The sequence below is a fragment of the Meriones unguiculatus genome, chromosome 19 (assembly GCF_030254825.1).
Source record: "Meriones unguiculatus strain TT.TT164.6M chromosome 19, Bangor_MerUng_6.1, whole genome shotgun sequence".
In the NCBI taxonomy this organism is placed as follows: domain Eukaryota; kingdom Metazoa; phylum Chordata; class Mammalia; order Rodentia; family Muridae; genus Meriones; species Meriones unguiculatus.
Genome location: NC_083366.1, coordinates 22843175 through 22867998, shown reverse-complemented (window position 1 = coordinate 22867998; position 24824 = coordinate 22843175). Strand labels below are relative to the sequence as shown.

The following is a 24824-nucleotide window of genomic DNA, read 5'->3' as shown; positions in this document are numbered from 1 at the left end:
ACTCTTGAAAATTGGATTTCAATATATTGACAAATTCAAAACACTTAAAAAAAGACATTAAATAGTTTAAATAAGTATTCCTACACATGATTGCTTTTCCTGGGCACATTTCATTCCCTGAATTTGATGTAAATCACCAGACTGAGGTTGTACTGCATACAACTCATACGTTTATTAGGTATGCTTTCCAAAGGTTATTGATCTATATTTTCCAAGAAGAGATTTGCTCAGTATGTCTTTCCTAGATCTTTCCTTCATCAGAGTCTATGTTCCTTGAAGGGTGGTTTCCCCTCATCTCCCATCAATGCTTCCACAAGGATACTTCATTGTCTAGGTTCCTAGAGAAACACTGAGATTCAAGCTCACCTTTCCTATGTATGGTTCACTTTCTCTACTACACAACATATGCTTCCTTATTCCTTGCTATGCTAGAGAGAAACTTATTAATAAATATTTGCTAATTCTTACTTCCAAGAGGATGATAATTCCATTCACCATCACAGATATATTTGTAAAATGTCTTTTATGATTGAGTCCCTTGAACATGTTTCTAAGCAAATCTTTTGGATCCAAATGGGTCAGGAGAAAGTAAAAATTTTGAATAATAAAAACTAGCAAAGATAAATGCTGAAGAAAATTATTCTTTTATTTCTAATCAGACAGAAGAAATATTTACTTCTTTTCTTTGCTTGCCTGTGACTCAGATTCCCAGAGCCAGAATTGTTCAGAAGTATGGCTTAGGGTGACATATGGAGTCATAACCATTTGAACAGCCTTGCTCATTACCATTAATATGCAGTGACTTCTAACACAAGGCATGACACAGGCCACAGGCCTTCATGTTAGTATTCATCCCAAAATGGAAAATCAGGGTGGCCTTTAAAGCTAGAAAGACAAATAGATCATCTTAGTTTTGAGTTACTCCTCTGAAGTTTTTCTTAGTGTAAAAATACAAAAATTGATATGCTAGCAATTCATAGTCTACCTTAAGCATTATTTTATAAATGATTAAACAAAAACTAAATAGTTCATATCATGCTTTCTGCCCTATGACTTACACACACACACACACACACACACACACACATACACACACACAACAAAAACAAAAACAGAGAGTCAAATGGTCAAATATATATCTATCAAAAAACAAACAAAAAATATAATCAGTTCTTTTAATTTCTCAATGAAAACAGATCACCTTGCTTTGAAAAGAACAAACCTCTGCACACCAAAGCTACACACTCTGCATTAAGAAATACTTCAGTACGGTATAGAACATAGTTTCAATTTCATTTCAACTTCCCTAATTGATCTTTTACTTGTTAGCTGACTACTACATGCAATATACTAGTGTTGATTCAGAAATAGAAATAATGTTAGAGACATGGCTGAGTGGAGAACATACTTTCAGTGTAAATATGGGATATGAGTTGGATTCCCAGCACCCATATAAAGTTGGGCAAGTTAGCATCCATCTGTAATAGCTCTTTGTAATGAGTTGGGAATTGGAGACAAATTTCCTGAAAACTCACAAGCAGCCTGGCATACACAGTGGAAACAAGATACTTTGTCTCAAACAAGGTGAAGGGGAAGAGGAAAGCCACCATTGTCCTCTGACCACCGGATGCATGCAATGATACATTCACGTACCCTCATTCACTCATACAGACACATCCATGATGATACCATTCAAAGAAACACACAAAAGATAAGTTAAAGTTTATTGTGTTATGAGCTGAAAAACTGTATCCACAATGACAACTATAGAAAATCACCATATTAGTAGTCACTCAAGCTATAAAAGGATAATATATGAATATGTATTAATTTTCTACATGATTCCTTGGTGCTCAGTCTGTTTGTAATATATACCTGTTTTTCTTCCCTTTTCTTCATAATAATAAAAGTATTAATAATGATAAAATATACTGGCAATTTTTGTTATATTCATTGTACATTTAGCTCATCAATTTTCACAAATTCTTATATTTATATCCTCTTGAAGTAATTTCCCCATAGGAGAAATACCTATTAAATTTCTTTTCCCATTGATTTTATACATATTATAATTATATTATATATACATCTTCTACCTCAAATTTGTAAGATATATGTTGCAAAAAGGAAGAGTAAGCTTTCTTGTTGACTAAAAGTACTTCAGCAGGGAAACTGTGATGTGCATGCATGCTGTAACCTTATTCTCCATAACTTCTTAATCTTCAACATTGAGATCTCAATATTCCAGAAAACTTGAATCTCATGAAAACTTGATATAAAAGTGAATTACAGAATCCATCAAGCCAGTCATTATCAATATAAACACAGTGGTGAAGACCTGGGCAAAAAGAATAATATAAAGGAAGTAGAGTTTTTTAAACCATGGAAAATATTAAATATCTGAATACAATGAACAATTTCAACAGAAAAAAATAGACAACACAACATTGGTGATCACATGTTTAAAATAATTAGGGATTAAGCAAGTGATAGGGAAAATGACATGCTGTTGAACTGAAAATGCCTCACCAGGCTTGTTGAAATTCCTGAAGTGTGAATCACAGGACAAACTCAAAAGCCTAAATGAAGGCTCCAAATCTTTCAACACTGATGACACAGAGCTTTCCATAAAATAGGATTTGCACAGTAACCTCAGTAATAGCTCGGTTTGAGCCATGGGGCCACTCCTCCTGTTCTGTCGCAGAGGACAGAATTCACAAAAGGCCAGAAATATTTGCTAAAACTTTTGTCTCTTCCCTGATATAACATGTCCTCTGGACTTTTTGCTTCAGTAAAAAGAACTACTAAAATTTACGTTATATTAACCTCGAAAAAAAAGAAAGAAAGAAAGATTTGAGTAAAACACGTTTACTGAAATTACTTACTCAGAAGCAGCTATGTATCAGATATTTTTATTCAGGCCATCAAGGATGCTCATGTCCTCTGAAGTCAACTGAAATTCAAAGACCTGTCATACAAATAGAAACTGCATTGTTAAATTTACCTGGCATATTTGCCAGTCTTTCAATTCCAAGTGCTAAACACTGAACAGATAAAATGTTTAATATATTCAAGAAATCAAGAAAGCAAACACATATTCATCAAAACATTTAAGTAACTTGGAAACTGAGAAGCCATTCTGCTTCCTTTGAACAAAGGGTCCAGGTCTTCTCCATGTATGTTCCTTAGTTGGAGTATTGGTCTTTGCAGGCCCCCCTGGGCCCAGGTATTTTTTGCTATATTGTTCTCCTTGTGGAGTTCCTTTCCCCTCCAGGTCTTTCAGTCTCCCTCTTCCTCCATAAGGCTTCCAAGTGGTTTCTCTAGTAAGGGGAACAGGGGCTGTCTCTGACATGAATTCAGTGGCTAACTCTTTGATCACCTCCCCCTGGGAAGGAGAGTGCAGGCTTCCCAGGCCACAGAGGAAGATGATACAGCCAGCCTTGATGAGACCTGATAAGCTAGGATCAGTAGAAGGCAAGGAGGTCCTCCCCTATAGGGATTCTAGGTAAAGGGCATGGGGGAGGAGAGGAAGAGTGGGTGGGACTGAGAGGAGACAAGGGAGGGGGAGGGGCTGCAATGAGGATACAAAGTGAATAAATTGTAATAAAGAAATATATAAATAAAAATTTTACAAAGGTTTCCAAAAACAACACCAACAAAACATTTAAATAAGTGATGAATGCCAGGTGGGGAAATTCTGGAAATTAATTCCTGAATTGAAATGTCACTCTCACACACAAAAGCATTAACAAATAACCTGAGGAAGAAACAAACACACTGTGATTCCAAATATGACAGTAATCATGATCCTATAAGGTCCTAAACAAACTAAGCACAGTCATTTACATGTTTAATGTAATTCAGTAATTTTCATTGATAAATTTATTGTTTGAAATTAAATTTTTTCACACAATATTTCTGGTCATGTTTTACCATCCCCCAACTCCTTCTAGAATGCTCTCCCCTGCCTACCTTCCCAATTTCATCTTTTTAATAAATAAATAAATAAATAAAAGATCAAAATAAACTAAAGATAAATAAGACAAAATATATCAACACAAAATGAAACACATCTCAGAAAAAAAAGCTATTGTGTTCATTTTATGTTGGTCAATTACTCCTGAGCATGGGGCCTGCCCTGTAGTGTAGGTGATTTACTCAGTGACAGTCATTGAAGAAAACTGATTTTCTCTTTTTCAGCAGTTATCCATTGCACAAAGCTTCTAACTGGTTAGAAGTGAGATTTTGGGTCCACTTTCCCATTTTAATTCTGAAGGGTTGTTTTTTTTTTGTTTTGTTTTTTTGTTTGTTTTCTTGTGTTTGGCCTAGATATGCAGTTCTTTCACATGCTGCCACAGTCTCTGTGAATTCATAGATATTTGGACATATATATATATATATATATATATATATATATATATATATATAACAGCCCAATTGTGTCTGGAATATGGCAAAAAGTGACTCATAATGACATATTTCTGTGCCCATAGATCAGAGCATCATTCAGCCATCATGGGAGAAGCTTCTTCTTGAAGTAGTTAGTAATTATCATAAGACCCAGACTTATAAAGTGTGCAGACAGTAAAAGACTTAGGGCATGTAAGCCTACATGAGAGCATCTTCTTTGAACCCCTCCCCTCAAGGTTCAGCTATGTGAAGGACAAGGCAGAAAGATTGTCAGAGGAAGAAGTGCTGGCTGACTCTAATTAAACAGTTTCATTGACACATGTTTTTGCCTAAAACATGAGCAAGTAGAATATAAAAATGTCATTTAAATGTACTTCAAAGTAAGACTTCTACAAATATTAATAATTAATCTTCAGAGAAGTGTCATCAAGAAAATCGCTTTATATAAAATGTGGTCAACTTAATAAAAAGGACCATCTCCTATTGTTGACAAATGGAAACAATTGGCTCATGAAACCAAAAGTTCTCTGAATAATACCAAGAGAAAATGCTTAAAATTTCCTTTAAGTTAATTGTGTTAGGCCAGGATGGTGGCACATGCTTGTAATTTCAGCACTCATGGAGGCAGAGGGAGGCAGATCTCTGTGAGTTCGAGGCCAGCCTGGTCAACAAAGCAAGTCCAGGACAGCCAAGGCCACACAGAAAAACCTTGTCTTGAAAAGAATAATAATAACAATAATATTAAATAACAGACCCTTCTTGCGAAATTCAGGTTTTTTGCACATTTGGAAGCTACTAAAATAATAAAAGAAAGTTATCAGTAATAAAATATGCTTTTATGACTCAATAATAAAGAATAGAATATATACAAAATCCTTGGTTTGTAACTTCTAGAAGTTGGCAAGGCATTAAGAAAACTACTTCAGTGAATGGAAATTTCTATTATCATTGTGAATGGAACACCTCAGTACTGCCAAAAAGCTATTGTCTGCAAAATAATAAACAACTTCAATGCAATATCAATCTTTACAAACAAATCCTTACTCTGAGGGGAAACTAGCAAACTGATCAGAAGTTCTTATAATAGAATAATCCATAAAGAATAAAATGAGAGTTAGGATATCTGGAAGATGGACTTTTTAAACAAAAGAAAATGTATTAATTGGTGATAGGAATAACTACAGAAATAGGCTCATTGTTAATAAATTTTTTGTCCTAGAGTATGTTTTATTCAGTGTTTGAAATTATACAAGTATAATTCTGATGAACTTAAAGATAAGCTGGAAAGGATAGAGAGAGATGATTTTGAAGATACTGGAGAAGAAGGTAGATGTGTTTCACACAGGAAAGTGTAACACCATTTAACCACAAAAGAAAGCCAAGAAGAATCTGAATAATGTAGAAAAGGGATCATGATAGTGTTTAAAATAATGGGGAAAATGTAGATTCGGGAATGAGGTATTTCAACAGAAGCAAAATGGAAGACCAATGACTTTACAGAATACAAAAATGATATAGACAGACCACAAGAACATCTCCACCTCCATGTGTCTTCAGTAATTTAGAGCTGATCATATTAGGATGTGGAAGAAATTGTTGCTGTATATCTTAGGAACTCAGTTATATTTAGAAGAAGGAATGGTGCGGCTGATATTAAGATTAGACATGAACAAAACTCTATAGAGTTCAGAAACTACCTGGAGATTATACAAGGTGATCAGCTGGAAGATAACAGTACGGGGAGGAGAAACCAGCTCCTCTAAGAACAGTGCAATCTGTATCCTGGAGCAAACATCTCACTGTTCGTCAAATACACAGGCAACTTCACTACAGAACACGAGAGAGCCTAGGCAAGATTAGAACAACCTGACTCAGAACGATCAGTCTACACATATCTCTAACCTTAAACTAATGAACTGATAAGTGGCTTTTCATGAAGACTTTGTAAGTAGGTGTGGGTAGATTTTAGCATGATCAGTGGCATGCCATTAATGATCTCTTATTTGAACTGAGCAGACAATCACTCTCAAAGGAGCCAAGATGTGAAAAACCAGTTGACAACAAATACATTCAAACTGAATATTTCCTGACTATTGTTAATAGTCCTGTAAGTCTGCACAGGAAAATACAAAGTGAACCACATGTAATTTGAAGAATGAAACTCTACTACTCTCAGTGGCCTTGGTTCAGAAAATGAAGAAAAGAGCATCCACTCACTTAAGGGTAAGTTACCAATGAGAGGCTAGATAAAAATCTAACTGTAATAAGTGTGGTCTCTGCAGAACAGGATTTAAGCCCTCCAGAGATGCCCTTAGAGCATGGACGCACAGGAAATGTAAAGGATACTGGCTTGGGTTATAGGACTAACAACAAGGTACACAGGACAATTCTGTGTAGATCCATAAAATCCACAGCATCTCATCACCTGCATATTCTCTTTTATCCTCTGCTCAGTGAAACTCTTGGCCAGGACCACAACCCCACGCTGCAGTTGGTAGCGAAGGGCAATCAGGGCTGGAGTTCGCTTGTATTTTTTTGCCATGGAACCAAGGACTGGGTCATCCAAAAGAATGGGGGAGGTCTGGTCCACCCTACAAGAAAGACAGGAATGTTAAATTCCTTCTCCTAAACATTTAGTTTGTTAGCAGACTTCTAATACATCTAATACAGATTGATATGTAGGTCAGTGTATTCCAAATTAAATGCATAGAATTATAAAGCCATTATGATTTTTTTTACACTCCCTGTAATGAAACTTCTTCCTGTTTTCAGTTCATGTTCAGAATGAAGTATAAAAAATGGTGTTGTAGCCAGGCATGGTGGTGCACACCTGTAATCCCAGCACTCACGGAGGCAGAGACAGGTATATCTCTGTGAGTTCGGGCTAGCCTGGTCTACAAAGTGAGTCCAGGACAGCCAAGACTACACAGAGAAACCCTGTCTTCAAAACAAAAAGAAAGAAGAAAGAAAGAGAAAAAAAACAAAAACAAAAGCAAAGCAAACAAACAAAAAACTGTGTTGTAAGGTTTTTTTGTTTTTGTTTTTGTTTTTTTAATTATTCACTGTTTTCCTTTGGTTTGTTTCTCATTGTCCATATTACCATTGTTTTTCACGGTGGCTTCCCAGAGCACTGTAAGCAACCAGAACAATATCTTTTGACTTGCAGAAATCGAGATGTTTTCCCTGGTTGAGATAAGGATGGCATTCTACCTATAGATGGATGAAATAGAAACATACAAAATCATATAAAATTCCACATTCAATGTAAAGAAGAAATGTTAAAAATATTAAAAGGTGAGTTAGTTTAGCCCACGTGATGAAGTCTGAATTGAATATGTCACTATCAGGCCTGATATGATGACTCATCCCTTTAACCCAGCATTTTAGGAGGGTGAATCAGGAAGATTGCAATAAACTTGAGGCCATTCTAGGTTCTAATAAGCTTCAGGCCAACATGAGCTACAGAGAGAGACTGTGTCTTCAAAAACAAACAAACAAACAAACAAACAAACAAAACCCCCAGCAGAATATGAGGAAGAAAGAAAAAGATGAGGGAAAAAGAAAAAATATAAATGTCTTCATAGTAAGATACACTTTATATTTTTGTGTATTTTGTGGAGAGGTAGATGCTTGTGTGCATATCACAATGATTGTGTAATACTCAAAAGACAACATGTGTGAGTACCAGGAATGAAAGGGCGTGAAGACAAGACCCTTCACCAACTGAGCTGGCTTGGTAGGTCCTTGATTAGATAATTTAATTGTTTTATATTCATTCCAAACAGTGAGCAATTTCAGTTCCATTTTCATAAGGTATGTTACATATTTTGAGCATATTTATCCTTCATCTGCTTCCTCCTCCTCACCCATTACTCCCATTAATTGCTCCAGGTTTACAGCTAAAATCAGTACTTATATTGCAGGGAACAGAGAAGTAACATTTCTGAGGTGAGTGAGCTCTATATATTGCTTGATGAAGGAAAGCAAATATATGTTTTTCCTTTGGGGAGTCATGACTGATTCTACATGTAGGACTGAATTTTGATTATTTAAACAACAACAAAAAAAAAAACCCTAAAACTACAATTCATAGTTATCCATAAAGGAAAGAAAAAAAATAGTTGTGTGAACGTCCTAATAGCTTCATTTACTCATATCTCCACATTAAAAGGAAAAATAAGAAAAATCAATTCCAATACATGCAATAAATAAATAAATAAATAGATTATTTCTTTGTAAAGCCCAAAAAGAACCACAGGCAACTAAGGAATTCTGAGAGTAGGAGAAATAGGCTTCCCCTGTGCAGGGCATGCCAATCAGTTAAATGCTACCAAACAACCATTCTATAGAACATACAAGTAACATTACACAGACTAAGCAGGCTGTATTCATTAATTTACATATACATATGTGTATGTTCAAACACACATACATACATATGTGTGTTTAGAACAATAATCAAAATAAAGGCTTATGAACTGAATTTGAAGAGATAAAGTTCAGTATATGAGAGAATTTGCAAGGAAGAAAGGAAATGGAAGATGTAAGTGAAAAACACACATAAAAAGCAAAGCCATATTGCCAGTCATTGGCAATCACTATAGCAGCTTTCTTTCTCAAAACACTGATTATGGAGATCATTAAACTTTCTCTGCCTTGTAGGAATAATTTTACTAAACTGAATTTTTCAAAGGATGTCTCAGGTAAGAAATGTCAATAAAGTAATTAAAAATGAAACATATGATTCCCAAATCACAAATAAATGACTAACTTAGAGAAAAATCATTGATAGATTCTCAAATATGACATGAAAAATTGGTCATGACACATATACCAAAAATGAGTATGATTTAGATCACAGTTTACGGTAAAGAAACTTTACTATTACCATTAATGTTGCTGAAAAATGAACTGGGAGCAAAGTGTGGACACAACAAATGTGCTTTCATGTTTTACTTGATGGTGGAAACCAGAGAAATTGAAGGATGCTGATGAATTAGGTATCCTCTAAGCTTCACTCAAAGTTTTTAATGTTATTCTTCTCCCCAATTGGTACCTGGCAGCAGCCAGAGGAAGAAAGGAATGAAAAAAGGTGAGTGGCTGAGAATCCCCACCTGGTTGCACACAGGCTTGTACTTGAGCCCAGGCTTGTTCAGGATTTTCTCCAACTGCCTGCGGTTGAAGTTGGACACCCCGATGGACTTGGTCAAACCTGCATCCTTACACTTCTCCATGGCCTAGGGAGGAAAAATATGCCAAAATATAAACTAATGTAAGTGAAAAATCTTGGGGCTGGAGAAATGGTTTGAGGGCTAAGAGCACTAGCTGCTCTTCCAAAGGATCTGGGTTCAATTCCCAATACCTGCATGGTGGCTCACAACTATCTGTAACTCTAGTTCCATGGGATCTGACACCCTCACAGAGACATATCTCACACAGGCATGTGGGCAATCACCAATGAACATAAAACAGAAATAGTTAAATTATTAAATGAAAAAACTATAATGCTAGAGGGAACACTCTAAGGAAACAAAAATTAAACCTCCTGGCATTACTTCTTAGTAAAAATGAGAACAGTAAGGAAAATGATAGTATCAACTATCAAGAGGACCCTGAGCTATCCTTAGTTAGACTCATCATCATCATTTCAGGCAAACACCCCTTCATTTCAATTATATCACAGTCATGGATGGTCCCCAAATCTTAAGCCCTTATAAAAACCATTAGTTTTTACAACATAGATTCACACCTCGCTGCCTCAAATTCTGACCCTCCACTCCCTCTCTGAACTTCTGGGGTGTGCTCTCTAATCCAAGTACTCACTTCCCAGGTGGCACAGAAATCCACTGTGTCAAGGATGAACTTGCCATCCTCATCTCTTGGAAAATAATTCTCTCCTGGCCGGTAGACAGACAAATGTTAAAGTAATCGCTCAACAAATGCATTTCCTCACATTAACAAAGCTCACTGAGGAAGACAGGGCTGTAAATAGAACTCAGCAGCAGATGTGTGAATCATATACTGCATTTAACAGTTGGCATATGTTTTCAATGTAGAGTTGTAAAGAATAAAGAAAGTCCTTCTGTGCCATAGTGTTTTTTATTTTTTAATTTTTATTAATTACAGTTTATTCACTTTGTATCCCCCCTGTACATCCCTCCCTATTCCCATCCCAATCCCACCCTCTCTCTTCCCCACCTGTGTCCCTCTCCCAGTCCACTGAAAAGCGAGATCCTCCTCCCCTTTCCTCTGATCCTAGTGTTTTTTAACTTAATTTTTAATAACTTAATAAATTACTTCAAGGTACTTAGACTAATTTGATTTAACTTTAATTTCTATTCAATGTCACTCTCACTTAGGAATTTGGCAAGAATATGGCAGTGATTTCCACCACGAACAAACTCCATTATTGGCCCATGGCAAATAATCATTCTTCCACACACTTATGGGTGCTTCAGGCCTAGCAAGTAAACAAATGATGAGTAGACAGGGTTGCTGGGTTTTGTTTCATTGTTTTCTTTCTGTGGTGTGTGTGTGTGTATGGCTTTGTGTCTCTGTGTGTATCTTTGTGTCTGTACATATCACATCCATGAAAGAGCAGACAAAGGCCGGAAGAAGGAGTAAGGTCCCCTGGAGCTGGAGCTACAGGCAATTATTAGTTACCTGAAGTAGGAGCTGGAAACTGAACTAATGTCCTCAGCAAGGCCAGCAAATGCTCTTACACACTGAGCCATCTCTCCAGACTTAGACTGCTCTATTTTAAAAACTACTTAGATGATGTAAAGTAAAAGAAGCCAACACATGTCAAAGAACTAGAATTTCAAACTATATCAAGGCTAAATATGTCACCAATAGAAATGACTGGAATAAAAACTGAGCAAATCTGGAGCTGGAGAGATTGCTCAAAGGTTAAGAGCATTTGCTGTTCTTCCAAAGGACACAGGTCGAGTTTTCAGTACCCATGTGGCAGCTCATAACTGTTTATAACTCTTATCCCAGAGGATTCAATTCCATCTTCTTTGCTCAGGAATAAACACAGGCATGGTACAAGACACACATGCATACCAAACACTCACATATATAAACCAAAAACAACTTTTAAGAACCTTAAGCAAGATGGGGGAGCCTCCAGGGGGTCTCTGGGAGTGACACTAGCTGAGACTCCTAGCAGTGGGAGATAAAGAGCCTGAGGTTGCCACCACCTATAGCCAGGTTAGACTTCCAGTAAAAAGAGGAAGATATCAACCCATCCATAAAATTTACAACCAAATATTAGTCCTGCCTACAAGAATTGTGGTGATAAAGTTGGAGCAGAGATTGAGGGAAAGGCCAACCAATGGCAGGCCCAACTTGAAACTCACCCTATGGGACAGAGCCAACCCCTGACACTATTAATAATACTTTGATATGATTGCAGACAAGAACCTAGCATAACTGTCTACTGAGAGGCTTCATCTAGCAACAGAAAAAAAAAAGAAAGAAAGAAAAGAAACAGGAGCAGAGACCCACAGACAAACAATGGGTCAATCTCAGAAGAGTGGGAGGAAGGACTGAGGAGTCACAGGGGTCAAGGACACCACAAGAAAATCTGCAGAGTAAACTAACCTGGCCTAATGGGGCTTCACAGAGACTGAACCTCTAACCCTAGTCCCTCTGTAGCAGATGTGCAGCTTGGTCATCATGTGAGTCCCCTAACATTTAGAGTGAGACTCTCACTGACTTTGTTGCCTGCCTTTGGATCACTTTCCCCTAGCTGGAATGCTTTGTCTGGCCTCAGTGGGAGAGGATACACTTAGTCCTGCTGTGACTTGATATGCCAGTGTGGGTTGGTACCTATGAGGAGCCTCTCCTTCTCTGAGAAGAAGGGGAGGAGGAATAAGAGAGAGGAGTATGAGGGTGAGACAGGGAGGAGAGGAAAGGGGAGGCTGCTATCAGGCTATAAAGTGATTTAATTAAATAATAAAAAATAAGAAAATTTATAATAATACATAGGTCAGGAATTGAAAGGCAGAGACACTTTTTAAGACTATTTAAAGTACCAAACTGAAATTTTCATTTATATAATGCTATCAACTCATTGTGTAAAATATTTGAAGTATTTTCAAAAATTAAATGCTAACATTAGAGGTGATTTTTGTTTTGGTGATCCAAACCACATACCTTCAGAAATGTTGGAAAATGTATGAGATACAGGTCCACATAATCCAACTGGAGTTTCTTCAGTGACTATTCCAAGCAAAGTTGCACCAGTTCTGGACAATGAAAAGTAACCCAAAGATATGACAGGTGAAAAATGGAGCTGACATCAAATTTCAAGAGTTTGCTCAGTATTACTTTACCTAACACAGAGAATGGTGTGACATTGCCAATTGCGAGGAAAAAAAAAACAAACAAACATTTTCCTTTTGAATTTTTTCTGTCTAATCAAGACATGAACTCTCCTAAATATTTTTTTGTGTGAGTTAATCTAGAAAACTACTCAAGTCTCAAAACTTCCATCAAGTAATAATAGTTTACCATCAACATTATATTTCATAATGTATAAAAGACTTAAAGATTCTAATATACTATTATTGTTCATACATATAATTTATTATGATGTGTGGTGTTTGGTTAATGTATATGTAGGAACTCTTACCTCACCCTGAACTACTGTTTACAATGTAAATAATCTCACTACCCCTGTCTGAGTATCTTGGGGATGTCCCAGGGTTTCCAAGAACACTATGGGAACAGCCACTTTATTAAAAAACAGCAGCAATGAAGGAATTGTTCTCTACAATATAATGCTTTGTGCTCCTCTAGGTCTAAATGGCCATTTGAACTCTTTCTAGAATAACAAAGTGTATTACCAGCAGCAAAATTGGGTGGCCTGCATTTTCTGACTCTGAATTCTTGGTTGGTGTTAACTTTAAGTCATGAGTCTTTTTAGTAAAATGGCTAACATAGCAATGATTGATTGCCATGTGTGCTTTCAAGCTTCACTAACCTTCACAGAAACAAGAAGCAATGCAGCTATTTCTATATAAAGAGAAGCTGAATCAAAGTGTGCAAACTTAAAATAACCCATGGAGAGTTAGAGAAGTGTTAGCAAGAGAGTACTTGCTCCTCTTGTAGATAACCCATATTTGGCCTCCCAGTACCCACACATCATAGCTCACAATATTCTTTAACTCTAGTTATAGAGGAGCTGATGTTCCCTTCTGGTACCAGACTTACTCATGGTACACATACATCTATGTAGTCAAGAAACTAATACACTTACAATAAATAAATAAGTTTTGAATCATACATTGGAGAAGAAAATACAAGCTATAAATTGTTAGGCAATTTTGCTAGTTAGAGAGCTTGCATTTGCGAAGAATGTGAAATATTATTGTAGGATAAGATTAAGATGTAGGGATTTCCAGTTTCTATATTCCAATTTCCTTTTAGTAAAGCGGCATAAAGAACAGTGTCACTCCAAGGATTTTAAATAAGTAAGAATATTAAAAAATCAACATATTGACATGCTCTGACCTCTCACATTGAAATCATGTCCTCCAGTAACAACAAAAAAATTAATATCTACTTTATTTATATATGTGAGGCTTTAAAATGTAGGGAATGGGACGGGAGGAGGGAGAGAACCATAGGGAGGATACAGAGTGAAAAAAGTGTAATTAATAAAGAATTTTTTTAAATTTGGAAAAAAACAAAAAATTGAAGAACATGTGCAATTTGTTTTTCATAAGAAACTGATTAGGAAAGAAACCCCAAAACACAGCAATAGAACACATGATCATGTGCTACATAACAAAGTTTTGGGTAGCAATGAATCACAAATACAGTGGCGGTCCATGAAACTATTATTGAGCTGAATTACTCCCATTGCCTAGTGACTTCATAGCCAGCATAACATTGGAGCACAACATATTACTCAGCATGTTTTGGTGATGGTCCCAGTCACAGAAAAGTAGGAGCCACAATTATATACATTATCTAATGATAAATAATGATTATAACTGCTAACTTGTGAATGCATTTTCATATTATTTTTCTAGAATTTATTTTCCATGTATGAAAACAAAATATTTGCTGAGGAAAATAGAAGTCTAATGTGGTTGGCCAACCAAAACTGGAAGAAATCATGGGTAATTTATATATATTATGGAAAGTACTTTGAACATCTGTTTATTTCCTAGATATAGGAGAAGAAATATTAGTTACTTATATTTTATTTAACACAAAGTCTTTCTTATAATATTGTATCTTACTGATGAAAGACAGAAATAGTGTTCAGAGCGATGAGAAATTTTTATAGTACTCAGGCAATCAAAAGGGGAACAAAACAGTTTTCTAGTTCATTCTAAATCAAACTCTGGTGAACTGAGACTCAGAAAAGAAGATAGTTAACATTCCACTGATGAATATAAAGACATTGATGAGAACACTAAAGCTACCAGCTTTCTTTGTGTTTAGCATTGTATGCAACAATATGAGCCAATTTGTGCATTTCACCAACATTCACTGCCTTAATCAGAGAAAGATTATTTTGACACAACACAGCCCATTCATTGCACACCATGTGCCCAATACCTTTGTTGTGTAAAATATATCCTCCCTCTTCACGGTGCCTATTTCCTCTTCATTTTGATATATAGCAGCAGAATCAATATGTCGGAAACCAGTGTCTATAGCTATTTTGGTGGCTTCTGTAGCCTTACTCTTCGGTACCTAAAATCGCAACCAAAAGCAACATTTACAGATAGATACGACATAGGAATTGAAGGAACAACAGCAAGGGCAACACCTTTTGTTCAGCATCGAGTATCCCTATGCCTTCTGCGAGGTGTCCATTTCCAGTGAAGAATCCAACCAAGGTTGCCTGTACCTGCCCCACTGAGTCACAATAGTAGGACACCCCAGGAACCACTTTTGTCAATTTCAGATTAATCTTTGGCACTAGGGTTTCCACTGGCACCCTAGGAACTGATATTTGCTGGAAGAATTCTTAGGTAGATGAAGCCACAAAATTTACACAGGGAAAAAGGACATGAGACCACAGAAAGGAGAAACCCTATAGAAGAAGTCTCTAACACCAAATTTGCAGTGATGCAAGTGTTTAAACAGAAACATTTTAGAGTCTTCATTTCTAAGATGTCCATTTGTAGCTTATTACATAACTACCCTGACATAATGCATCCCAGATGAAAGCATATGCATACATATGAGCCCTACAGTTTACACAGGCAGTTCATGGAAAGCTTTCATTCCTATTATGAAATCAAAAGATATCAGTATCTCTAAGGATCATCTAAAGTTCAGTTTCCCAAAAGGAATTTGAGCATACAGTTCAATAGTGTGATGTAAAGTCTTTTTACACAGCCATTTTATCTGCATAACAAAAGTAAAAACTATCAGCAAGATGTGTATGCAGAGGCAGAGATCCATATGTAGAAAATTAAGAACATTGTACTGAAAAATTCAGGGGCACACCCTCTTCTAAGCTACAATTTCTTATTTTTGTGGGAATTGTGACTGAAGTAGAAATTACGTGGTTTTTGTATTGTTGAATAACTTTGAATTAAAGATATAGAACATCCATAGTTAAAGAATGAAAATGAAAAGGAAATTTAGTAAACATATCAGGACGTTTCTATTGCAACATAAAATTGAGGAATTCAGGAAAAAGTAGAATATTTTTCTCCAATGTTCATTGACTTAGAGTATCTATTCCTATGATAAAAAAACGTAACCAAATGTAATTTGTAGAGAAAAGGGTTTATTTAATCTTATAACTCTCAGGTCACACTCCATCTTTCAGGAAAGTCAAGGCAGAAACTCAAGAAACTCCTTCTGCAGGGAGGAGGTGATGCAAAGGTCATGGAGGAGTGCTGCTTACTGGCTTTTCCTTTTTGCTTGCTCTTCCTGCTTTCTGATGGAACCAAGGACTACCAACTCAGTGATGGTATCATTCACAGTGGACTGGATGCTTCCACTCAGTCACTAATTTAGAAAATTCCCTACAACTAGGTCTTATGGAGGCATTTTCTTAATTGATGTTCCCTCCTATCAGAGGATTTTAGCTTGTGTCAAGTTGACATAAAACTAACCAGCACATGAACAAGAACAGTGCAGTTTTAAAATGAGTAAATATACAAACACACATCTCAACAGAAGAATTGCAAGTGACTGACAAGCACTTTTTTTAAGAGTTTCATTGATTTTATTTTTTTTCTTTTTTTTTATTTATTTTATTTTTTTTTATCAGTTACATTTTATTAACTCTGTATCCCAGCCGTGTCCCGATCCCTCATTCCCTCCCAGTCCCTCCCTCCCTCCCTCATCTCCACCGTGCCCCTTTCCGAGTCCACTGATGGGGAGGACCTCCTCCCCATTCATCTGATCCTGTTTTATCAGGTATCTTCAGGACTGGCTGCAAAGCCCTCCTCTGTGGCCTAACAGGCCTGCTCCTCCCTTCGGGGGTGGGGAGACCAAAGAGCCAGTCATCGAGTTCCTGTTAGAAATAGTCCCTGTTCCCCTCACTTTGGGAAACCAATTGGTTACTGAGCTACCACAGGCTACATCTGAGTGGAGGTTCTAGGTTATATCCATACATGGTCCTTGGTTGAATGTCAGTCTCAGAAAAGACCCTGTGCCCAGATATATTTGGTCCTTGTGGAGCTCCTATCCTTTCCCCATCAGACTAACTCCCCTTCTTTCTTATGATTCCCTGTACTCTGCCAAAGGTTTGGTCATGAGTCTTTGCTTTGAAAACACTGCTAGTTAGAGTCTTTCAGATGCGCTCAGTAGACTCCTGTCATACATTCAATGAACATCCCATCTGTCTTTCTAAACGAGGATTGATCATCTTACCCCATGTCCGCTCAATTGATTATCTTTTTTAGGTGTATAGATTTCATTATGTTTATCATATCTTATAGGTCTATATAAGTGAGTATATCCCATGTTTGTCTTTCTCCTTCTGGGATATTTCACTCAGAATGATCTTTTCTAGATCCCACCATTTGCCTGCAAATTTCATGATTTCCTCCTTTTTGATTGCTGAGTAGTATTCCATTGTATAAAAATACCACAATTTCTGTACCCATTCCACCGTTGATGGACATCTGGGTTGTTTCCAGGTTCTGGCTATTACAAATAGAGCTGCTATAAACATGGTTGAGCAAGTGTCCTTTTTGTGTACTTGAACAAACTTTGGGTATATACCTAGCAGTGGTATAGCTGGGTCTGGAGGAAGCACTATTCCTATTTGTCTTAGAAAGCGCCAGATAGCTTTCCAGAGTGGTTGTACCAGTTTACATTCCCACCAGCAGTGGAGCAGGGTTCCCCTTTCTCCACAACCTCTCCAGCATGTGTTGTCACTTGAGTTTTTCATCTTGGCCATTCTGATGGGTGTAAGGTGATATCTCAGGGTCGTTTTGATTTGCATTTCCCTGATGGCTAATGAGGATGAGCATTTCTTTAAGTGTTTTTCTGCCATTCGATATTCCTCTGTCGAGAATTCTCTGTTTAGCTCTGTTCCCCATTTTTTAATTGGATTACTTGGATTGCTGCTTTTCAGCTTCTTTAGTTCTTTGTATATACTGGATATTAGTCCTCTGTCAGATAAAGGGTTAGTGAAGATTCTTTCCCAATCTGTAGGCAGTCGTTTTGTTTTGATGACGGTATCCTTTGCTTTACAGAAACTTTTCAGTTTCATGAGGTCCCATTTATTGATTGTTGCTCTTAGAGCCTGTGCTGTTGGTGTTCTGTTCAGGAAGTTGTCTCCTGTGCCAATGAGTTCTAGGCTCTTCCCCACTTTTTTTTCCAATTGATTTAGGGTATCTGGTTTTATGTTGAGGTCCTTGATCCACTTTGACTTTAGTTTTGTGCAGGGTGATAAATATGGATCTATTTTCATTTTTCTGCATGTAGACATCCAGTTGGTCCAGCACCATTTGTTGAAGATGCTGTCTTTTTTCCATTGAATGGAATTGGCTTCTTTGTCGAATATCGAGTATTCATAGGTGTGTGGATTTATTTCTGGGTCTTCTATGCGGTTCCATTGATCCTCCTTTCTGTTTCTATGCCAGTACCATGCAGTTTTTATTACTGTTGCCCTGTAGTACAGCTTGAGATCAGGAATGGAGATACCTCCAGATGATCTGTTGTTGTACAGGATCGTTTTGGAGATTCTGGGTTTTTTGTTTCTCCATATGAAACTGAGAATCTTTTTTTCAAGGTCTGTAAAGAATTGAGTTGGTATTTTGATGGGAATTGCATTGAATCTGTAGATTGCTTTTGGCAGTATGGCCATTTTCACAATGTTAATCCTACCAATCCATGAGCACGGGAGATCTTTCCATCTTCTGATATCTTCTTCGATTTCTTTCTTCAGAGACTTGAAGTTTTTCTCAAACAGGTCTTTCACTTGCTTGGTTAGGGTCACACCAAGGTACTTTATGTTATTAGTGGCTATTGTGAAGGGTGTTGTTTCCCTAATTTCTTTCTCAGCCTTTTTGTCTTTGGTATATAGGAGGGCTTCTGATTTTTTTGAGTTGATTTTGTATCCTGCCACTTTGCTGAAGGTGTTTATCAGCTGAAGGAGTTCTCTGGTTGAATTTTTGGGGTCGCTCATGTATACTATCATATCATCTGCAAATAGTGACACTTTGACCTCTTCCTTTCCGATTTGTATCCCCTTGATCTCCTTTAGTTGTCTTATTGCTCTGGCTAGGACTTCAAGTACTATGTTGAAGAGATATGGGGACAATGGACAGCCTTGTCTTGTCCCTGATTTCAGTGGGATTGATTTAAGTTTCTCTCCATTGAGTTTGATGTTAGCTATAGGCTTGCTATATATTGCCTTTACTATGTTTAGGTATGTGCCTTGTATCCCTGATCTCTCCAAGACTTTAAACATGAATGGGTGTTGGACTTTGTCAAATGCTTTTTCGGCATCTAAGGAGATGATCATGTGGTTTTTCTCCTTCAGTTTGTTTATGTAGTGGATTACATTGATGGATTTCCGTATGTTGAACCACCCTTGCATGCCTGGGATGAAGCCTACTTGGTCATGGTGGATGATATCTTTGATGTGTTCTTGGATTCAGTTTGCAAGTATTTTATTGAGTATTTTTGCGTCAATGTTCATAAGAGATATAGGCCTAAAGTTCTCTTTTTTTGTTGGGTCTTTGTGTGGTTTAGGTATTAAGGTGACTGTGGCTTCATAGAATGAGTTTGGTAGTGTTCCTTCTGTTTCTATTTTGTGGAATAGCTTGAGGAGAATTGGAGTTAGCACTTCTTTGAAGGTCTTGTAGAATTCTGCGCTGAAGCCATCTGGTCCAGGGCTTTTTTTGGAGGGGAGACTGTTAATGACTGCTTCGATTTCCTTGGGAGATATAGGGCTATTCAGTCTTTCTACCTGATCTTGACTTAGTTTTGGTAGATGGAATCTTTCAAGAAAATTATCCATTTCATTTAGATTCTCAAATTTTGTGGCATATAGGCTTTTGTAGTATGACCTAATAATTGTTTGGATTTCCTCAATGTCTGTGGTTATGTCCCCATTTTCATTTCTGATTTTGCTGATCTGGATAGTTTCTCTCTGCTTTTTAGTTAGTTTGGCTAAGGGTTTGTCTATCTTGTTGATTTTCTCAAAGAACCAGCTTTTTGTTTCATTGATTCTTTGGATAGTTTTATTTGTTTCTAGTTGATTGATTTCAGCCCTTAGTTTGATTATTTCCAGCCGTCTGCTCCTTTTGGGTGTATCTGCTTCTTTTTGTTCTAGGGTTTTCAGTTGGGCCAGTAAGTTGTTTGTATGTGATGTTACGAATTTCTTCTTGCAGGCACTTAGTGCTATAAATTTTCCTCTGAGCACTGCTTTCAGTGTGTCCCATAAATTTGGGTATGTTGTGCCTTCCTTTTCATTGAATTCTAGGAAGTCTTTAATTTCTTTCTTTATTTCTTCCTTAACCCAGCTGTCATTGAGTAGTAAGTTGTTTAGTTTCCATGTGCGTGTCGGCTTTTTGTTGTTTCTGTTGTTGTTGAGGTCGAGCTTTAGTCCATGGTGGTCAGATAGTATACAAGGGATTATTTCAATCCTTTTGTATCTGTTGAGGCTTGCTTTGTGGCCCACTATATGGTCTATTTTGGAAAAGGTTCCATGGGGTGCTGAAAAGAAGGTGTACTCTTTTGAGTTTGGGTGAAATGATCTGTAGACGTCTATTAGGTCCATTTGATTTAGGGATTCTGTGAGTGCTTTTATTTCCCTATTTGGTGTCTGTCTAGTTGATCTGTCCCTTGGTGAGAGTGGAGTGTTGAAGTCTCCCACTATTAAGGTATTAGGATCAATGTATGATTTAAGCTTTAATAATGTTTCATTTACGAATGTCGGTGCTCTTGTATTTGGGGCATAGATATTCAAGATTGTGATGTCCTCTTGGTGGATTTTTCCTTTGATGAGAATATAGTGGCCCTCCTTATCTTTTTTCATTAACTTGGGTTGAAAGTCTATTTTATTAGATATTAGGATGGCTACTCCAGCTTGTTTTCTGGAACCGTTTGCTTGAAAAACAGTTTTCCAGCCCTTTACTCTGAGGTAGTGTTTGTCTTTGTTGCATAGGTGTGTTTCTTGGATGCAACAGAATGTTGGATCCTGTTTCCTTAACCATTCTGTTAGCCTGTGTCTTTTTATTGGTGAGTTGAGTCCATTTATATTGATAGATAATAGTGACCAATGCATGTTAGTTCCTTTTGTAATGGAGTCGATGATCTAACTTTGATTCATTGCTTGTTTTCTTTTCATTTTTGTTGGGATATTATCTGTATGCCCTGTTTGCTTGGGTGAATTTGTTTTCATTGGATTGGAGTTTTCCTTCTAGTATCTTCTGTAGGGATGGTTTGCTGTGTAGATATTGTATAAATTTAGTTTTGTCATGGAATATTTTGTTTTCTCCATCTATGTTGATTGAAAGCTTTGCAGGGTATAGTAGTCTGGGTTGACATTTGTGATCTCTTAGAGTCTCCATGATACTTGCCCAGGCCCTTCTGGCTTTCATAGTTTCTGATGAGAAGTCCGGCGTGATTCTGATCGGTCTACCTTCATATGTTACTTGGCCTTTTTCCCTTGCTGCTTTTAATATCTTTTCTTTGTTCTGTAGATTTAGTGTTTTGACTATGATGTGACGTGATGTGTTTCTTTTCTGGTCTAGTCTATTTGGAGTTCTGTAAGCCTCTTGTATATTTATGGACATCTCTTTCTTTAAGTTGGGAAAATTTTCTTCTATGATTTTCTTGAAAATATTTTCTGGACCTTGGAGTCTGGAGTCTTCTTTTTCGTGAATTCCTATTATTCTTAGATTTTGTCTTTTCATAGCATCCTTGATTTCTTGGATATTTTGTGAATGGAACTTTTCTGATTTTACTTTTTCTTTGAGAGAAGTATCCATTTCTGCAAGTGTGTCTTCAGCTCCAGAGATTCTCTCTTCCATCTCTTGTATTCTGTTGGTGATGCTTACTTTTGTGGTTCCTGATCTTTTCTCCAAGTTCTCCAGCTCAAGGGTTTTCTCATTTTGTGTTTTCTTTATTGATTCTAATTCTGTTTTCATGCCTTGCACCATTTCTTTCATGTGTTCGATTTTGGATTCCTGTCTCTCTACGATGGCCTCTATTTCTTTTTTCATTTCCTTCTTATATGCCACTAATTTTTCCTCTACTTGTGTATCTATTTGTTTGGCTATGTTTGCCTGTGTTTCTTTAAGGATATTGTCTATTTCTTCTTTCTTTGCCTCCAATTGACTGGCCATCTCTTTGAAAGACTTGTTCATTTCCTCCTTATGAGCCTCAAATAATTGGGCAAGCATGGCTTTAAAATCATTTTCCTGTGCTTCTGCTGAATTGGTGTATCCATCGATTTTGGGGTTTGCTGGTGAAGTCATGATGTCCTGATTTATGTTGGAAGTGTTCTTTCGCCTACCTCTGGCCATTGGCTTATCTGAAACCTTCCCTGTTTGTTTTTGGATTCTGCAGATCAGACTGGTGCTGTCTCTCTCTGGTGTCTGGAGAGTTCTTCAGGAAGCTGAGCACTCTCAGCGTGTGCTGAGGACTAGCTGTACCTGTGGGAGGAAAGTACGCAGGCGCAAACGGGGCAAATGTAAGCATGTGTGTGCGCGCGCACGCGTGTGTGTCTGTGTGTGTAAGTGTGCGTGGATGAGTTTCTCGAGGGACAGAGTGATGGCTAATGTTGAACCCTTGAGTGTGTGGGAGGGGCTCTGTACTGTATATGTCGCAGGCGCTAATGATGATCGCAGCGCAATTTCTGGTATTAACTGTCTTAGCTCCTCAATCAGGCCCACAGGGCAGGAACTTCAATGTCCCTAGTGCCCCTCTGTTTCCCAAAGTGGGTATGTGGGTGGGAGGGGGGTTCGATGCCTGGCTTCTGATTTAGAAGGACCCAGGATCTGGGGAACTGCAGATTCTCAAGGGTGCACTCACTTACAGGCAGGTCTCTTGGCCGAGATCGTGGTATCCGGGGCTCTCTGCTCTCTGGTTTGGCCCTGCTTCTTTGATGTGTTCCGCCAGTTCTGTGCTGCTGTCACTGCCAGGTTCTGAGGTCTTGCTGCAGCTGGAGATTTCAGGGTGGTCACTTCAGCAGGGATGGGGTAATCAGGCTCTCTGTTCTCTGGTTTGGCCCTGGTTAGTCTTAAACTGGAGGGCTGTGGTGCCCTGCCAGTTCAGTGCTGCTCTGCTGCCACGTCCCGCTGTAACTGGAGACTGGGTCGCTAGTCCCAATGCTTTCTGGGAAGTCCTGGGGTCTCTTTGTTGTACTCTCCAAGCTTGGGAGGCCCAGTGCCTGGTGTGTCCAGGTTGTATGACGTTTCTGCCTGGTTTGATGAGTATATAGCGTATTCTCTGTCACTGTGGGATTGGGCGGGCCGTACCATCCAGTGATGGCGATCCTGCGGAGCTAGTATGGCGTCTAGCAGATTCGCGCCCTGGGAGGATGGTGCAGCCGCTGTGCGAATCTGGGACTCCGGGGTACGTACTGCTGGCTTTTGTCTGCCGCTAAAGTGGTTGGGGCTCCGTCTCAGCGGTTGTATACCCCAGGCAGTTAGGTCTGCGCTGAGAAAGATGAGTCAGCTGTGCCGCTGTGCCGAGGAGGAAGGAGGTCTGGGGGAAGGGAGTGCAGCAAGAACAAAGGATCTTTTCTCTCCCTCCCCAAGGAAGTCTCCGGGTGACCGGAGGCCAAAGTTTTTACCTCCTGCGATGTTCTCTGGTGTTCAGAAAGCCTCGCTGTGGTTTTCCTGGGTTGGGGGTCCTTCCATTCTCCAACTCAGAAGATCAGGTATCCCACTGCTCAGAAACTGTGTGTGCTAGTCGCCATCTTGGCTCCGCCCCCTTATTTTTTATTTTCAATTTAAAAAAGATCCACTGGTAAGCAAATGGTTGACTTCATTACAGTACAGCCACCACATGCACATTCAATCATGAAAGGATCATAAGATAGCGTGAAGAAGCCTTCACCCAATGTTAGGAAATGAAAACATTGTGCATACTAAAATCCTGGATATGTAAATATATATATATATATATATATATATATATATATATATATATGTATGTATGCATAGAGAGAACAGGTAAGAACCCCACCTGCTGTTGGAATGTTCCCATGTCCTCAGTTCAAAGCCCAAAGAAACAAACCAATGAACATCTCCTACCCCTGCCCACTGCCAGCTCCCACTGCCATGTGCCCACTCCCACTTACACCTGTTCTGTAGGATATCTGCCTTTGTGGGAGTGGACAAGCACTTTTTAAAAACATCCTCAGTATCAGTGTTCATCAAGCAGTGCTCTTGCTAGCTTGTTTTTAGTATTTCTACCTAATTGGAATAGAGATGAATGGAAGAAAAAAAACTAGTGCCCACAATAATCTGGGGGCAAGCTTTTGGATCAGCCCCCCATGCTGAGTACCATCTGTCAAGTACAGTAAAAGAGAGGAACAGGTTAGCCCCACAGGATCACTCAAAACCCAATGACTGCACACACCATGTCAGACCCACCTATCCAAGCTCTCTTTGTGTTTGAACCCTCCAGCCCAACTTCTGCCATTACCTCTTGAGGTGCATAGGTGCCAAAGCCCAGAATAGGGATGAAGTGGCCATCACTTAGTCTCACTGTCTGCTGCTTAGAATTCATGGCTTCTCGGTCCTCCAACTAAGATGTTACCATTTCTTCTTCCCATACAGGACAGCAAATAAATGCTTGGAATAGCCCTAGATTTTCTTGTAATGAATAACCAATGCAAACTGAGAAAATAAATGAAATCAGCTCTGCAAACTAAAGAGGAAACTGGAACAAGTTCATTTACTTTAAATCATTGTGATTTATTTATTCTTATTTTATGTTTATGGGTATTTTGCCTGTTA

General features: G+C 38.1%; 2 protein-coding genes across 2 annotated transcripts in view; one reads left to right on the top strand and one right to left on the bottom strand.

The window, feature by feature from the left end:
* The window catches only part of LOC132649330 (aldo-keto reductase family 1 member C1-like), a 298798-nt gene that overhangs the window by 6337 nt on the left and 267637 nt on the right, over window positions 1-24824 (top strand). The window lies entirely within an intron of this gene.
* On the bottom strand, window positions 626-24657 carry LOC110540933 (estradiol 17 beta-dehydrogenase 5). The gene is given in 8 exon segments (XM_060372946.1): window positions 626-885; window positions 2886-2968; window positions 6836-7001; window positions 7511-7620; window positions 9525-9647; window positions 12571-12687; window positions 14989-15126; window positions 24511-24657. Coding segments are annotated over 8 exon segments (864 nt in total). The 5' UTR covers window positions 24595-24657; the 3' UTR covers window positions 626-842.